Raw genomic sequence first — 3,630 nt, 5'->3', positions numbered from 1 at the left:
CTGATTTTTTTAGGTGTTCCACTTGAAGTGTCTCTTTGACATGTCCTCTGAAGAAGGTCTCTGGACATACTGTGACTTTCTGAGCTGACTGGGATTGTTGTTTGAGTTCTGTCCTTGACTAGTGATGAGACTTGCTGGGCAGCCTGCAGAGTATGCCACTCCTTTTGCAAGGGCTACTTAAAAAATTATAAATATTAATGCTGTAAGAACACAGTTTTACCTTGAAAAAGTAAGGTGGGCCTTTATGATGCTTATTAAATTATTTTTCCCCCAGTAATAAAGTTAGAAGTGGAATGACATGGGCTGGCAATGAAGAGAAAGAGGTGAATGGACTTCAAAATCCATTGTGATGAGAGCACAGACATTTAGAAGCCTTCTAGCCATCCTTCACAGGCTGCTGCTTGTTGTGGACCATATTGGCCTAAATGAACTTGCCTTCAATCTCATAAACATAAAATTAAACTCCACAAACAGTGTGGCAGGACTAGGTGTGGGGATTATCTCATGGGTGCAGGTGGGTTGGCAGTGATGTCTGTGGGATTCTCACCTGGAGCATCTCTGTGCCAGGCCAGGCTGAGAGCCCTGGGGCTGCTGAGCTGGAGAGGAGAAGCCTCAGAGGGGATCTGAGCAGTGCTGAGCAAGAGCTAAAGGGCCCCGGGGGGCAAGAGGCTGGGGCCAGACTCTGGTCAGTGGTGCCAGGGACAGGACAAGGGGCAGCGGGCACCAACTGGAACCCAGGAGGTTCCAGTGAACATCCAGGGTCCACCCATGTGGCTTGGGGCAGGGACTGCCCAGGCTGTGCTGGGTTGGGTAGAGACACCAGTTCCCCGTTGAACATTCTCTGCCACCTGCAAGGCCAGGGTGGTGCAGAGAGAGGAACACAGGGGCTGGTGGCTTCTGTGTGTCCTGTGCAAGGTGTGGTGCTTGTGCTGTTGACCTGGGAGGGAAGGTCACTGGGGTTTGTCCTGCACAGGGTAGTGTTCAGTGATTTCCATCACTCAAGAGTCTTGGTACAGGCTGCAGAGGACTTGATCCAGTGTAGTTTAAATATCATGGAGTAATAATCCATGCTGCTTCTGGAGGTTGGTACTGGGAGAGCCCTGTCCAACGGTGGGGGCAGTGAAGTACGTGGGGTTCTGTGTTTCATGAAGCTTGGGTTTGTTATTGTCAGGCAGTAGAGAAGGGGGATGTGGAGCTGGTTCTGATCAGGAACAAAGGACAGTCGGACTGGAAGGAGCAACACGTGGCTCCTGTAGCAGATGCCATGGGGGAGTGTGTCATCTGCTACTCTGGTCCTGCCTGCTCTAACCTTGGAATCCCTGTTGTGCAGCCAGACCTCACTCAGGTGCCTGGGCTGGGCTGACACCTCGACAGCCGGAGGAGAACACAGTAGTGTCTGCAGTCTCCTTCCTGCCGAGTGACACCCCTCTGCTTTGTCCCCAGGAGCCCTACTACGTCCGTTGCATCAAGCCCAACGACAAGAAGTCACCCCAGCTCTTCGACGAGGAGCGCTGCAGGCACCAGGTGGAGTACCTGGGGCTGCTGGAGAACGTGAGGGTGCGCCGGGCCGGCTTCGCCTTCCGCCAGACCTACGGCAAGTTCCTGCACAGGTAACAGCACGGGGCCAGCTGGGGATCTGACTGGCTCCACGGGGCTGAGGAGCAAATCTGAGACCTCTGGGCTTGTGGTGCTTGCTCCCGAGCAGCTGGGTGGTGGTGTGTTTGGTTTAATGTCTGCTGTAGGCTGTGACAACACGAGTCTGACAGGGGCTCTGGTGGCGCCCGTTTTGTGGCAGCAGATGTGCTTGGAGGTGCATCTGTGGCACTTGGGCTCAACTCCTCTGCTAAAATTCATTTGCTCTGTTACTCTCTGCAGCAGGAACGTGTAATGAGGTTTTCCCTAGAGCATAACCCTAAAACTAGAACTAATTATCTTCTGTTTTCTCTCTGAACATTGTCTCGTTGTTGCAGTGAGAGAGGCAGGCGGACGTTGTGTGTCTTGGGAGGAGCCTGATGGCACACGGTGACATTGTGTGTGTACCAGGAAACCTCTGGACTTGGAAACTGAGGGCTGAAAAAGGGATAATAACATGACCCCATTAACACTTGGTTTTGATACTTCTTGCCCTCTTAATTCCTACCAGATTTGTGACAAATGGAATGGTCTAGATTAAAATTTGCCTTACGGCTTCAGTAAATGAGGGCGGGTACCAAGACTTCAGCCTCTTCCTGATAAGACATGAATTGATTTGGACTTCTCTTATTGAGTCTGGGGAGAAAAAGGCTGTGAGGGTAGGAGGAAGATAAGCTGCTCAAGGAGGTGGGATGTCACGTGTTAGAATCTAAGTGCTGCTGAAAGATCCTCTGCTGTTCACAGTGGAGATTTGCCTGGGTACCTGGAGTGGAGGCAAGGGGGCTGGTCAGAGAGCACAGCCTGCAGTGTGGGGCCCTTCTCTCCACCTTTGCCCGTGGTTTGAGCTCACTTCTGCCCTGGCATGTGGAATTCGTTACAATTCACTCCTAAGATTTGGGTAATTACTGTTAATTACTACAGCCAGTAACCAAATTCTTCCACAAGTTCATGCCTCCTGTTCAGCGTGGGGTAGCTTCAGCTGTTGCATGTTTGTCTCCAAAGATGGATAAACTCCAAGGGAAAGGGGACAGGCACCAAAAAGCTGCTCTGTAGCGTTAAGGAGGTCTGTTTGTCCACTAAGCATGGAGGAGAGCCCCTAACTCCAATAGTCAATGACCCAAACCAGATGTGGAGATGGGGTGCTGAGGGACATGGGTCAGTGGGGACCTGGCAGTCCTGGGGGAACGGTTGGACTGGATGATCTGAAAGATCTCTTCCAATCCAAATGGTTTTGTGATTCTTTCTTCTTTCTCCAACTGGTCCAGCTTCCAGGCTACTGGAACATATGTCCTGTAGGACCCTGCAGCAGGATTAACCACCCACCACGTGAGGTATTGGGCAGGGGATTTGCTTCTCGTGGTGTTGCACCACGTCCAGGCTACACTGACTTTTCTAAATTAAAAAAAAATGCATCTTCTGGCCTGGGTGTTGGTTTTATTTTCCCATGTTCTTTGTTCCTGATCGTTGGGTGAGGCGTATCCTGGTGGCATCAGTTGTGGTACAAGCTGCACAGTTTTTGAGCAGGTTTTGAACAGGGATCACAAGGAATTTCTGCCCCTTTATACTGAACAGGCTGATTGAGAAGCTGGGAATGTGGAGAGTCCTCAGGCCTCTTGCACTGCACATGGAGCACGTTGTAAGGCAGATCTCGAGTAACTCAGCAAGAGGTGATTTGGGGGTGTAACTTTGTCATTGGATTGCTTAGGCTTCCAAAAAATATGAGAGAGGCTGAGTCCCACAAACAGATGTTTAACTCCCTTACAGGACCCTGAAGCTTTCAGATGTGCTGAGCCCAAACCAGATACCTCTGTTTTGTTTTTCTCATTCCTCTTAGAGGGGACAGGAGATACACATCAGGATCTGTATAGATATGAGGCACATATATGGATTCATAGAACCATAGACTGGCTGAGGTTGGGAGGGACCCCAGAGAGCATCTCATCCAACCCCCAGCCATGGGCAGGGACACCTCTCAACCAGACCAGGCTGGTCAAGGGC

General features: G+C 50.9%; 1 protein-coding gene across 1 annotated transcript in view; it reads left to right on the top strand.

The window, feature by feature from the left end:
* Window positions 1-1,171: 1,171 nt before the first annotated feature.
* LOC103774707 (unconventional myosin-Id-like) overlaps window positions 1,172-3,630 on the top strand; it is a gene marked incomplete at both ends in the record, with an annotated part of 42,051 nt that continues 39,592 nt past the window's right edge. Inside the window, 2 exons of the mRNA XM_008942129.1 lie at window positions 1,172-1,345; window positions 1,444-1,610. Coding sequence (XP_008940377.1) covers window positions 1,172-1,345; window positions 1,444-1,610 — 341 coding nt within the window. The remainder of the gene's footprint in view (window positions 1,346-1,443; window positions 1,611-3,630) is intronic.

Source organism: Merops nubicus, unplaced genomic scaffold (assembly GCF_000691845.1).
Source record: "Merops nubicus isolate BGI_N331 unplaced genomic scaffold, ASM69184v1 scaffold4426, whole genome shotgun sequence".
NCBI classification, from domain to species: Eukaryota; Metazoa; Chordata; class Aves; order Coraciiformes; family Meropidae; genus Merops; species Merops nubicus.
The sequence above is the reverse complement of the archived record's forward strand: the minus strand, read 5'-3'. Positions and strand labels throughout refer to the sequence as shown.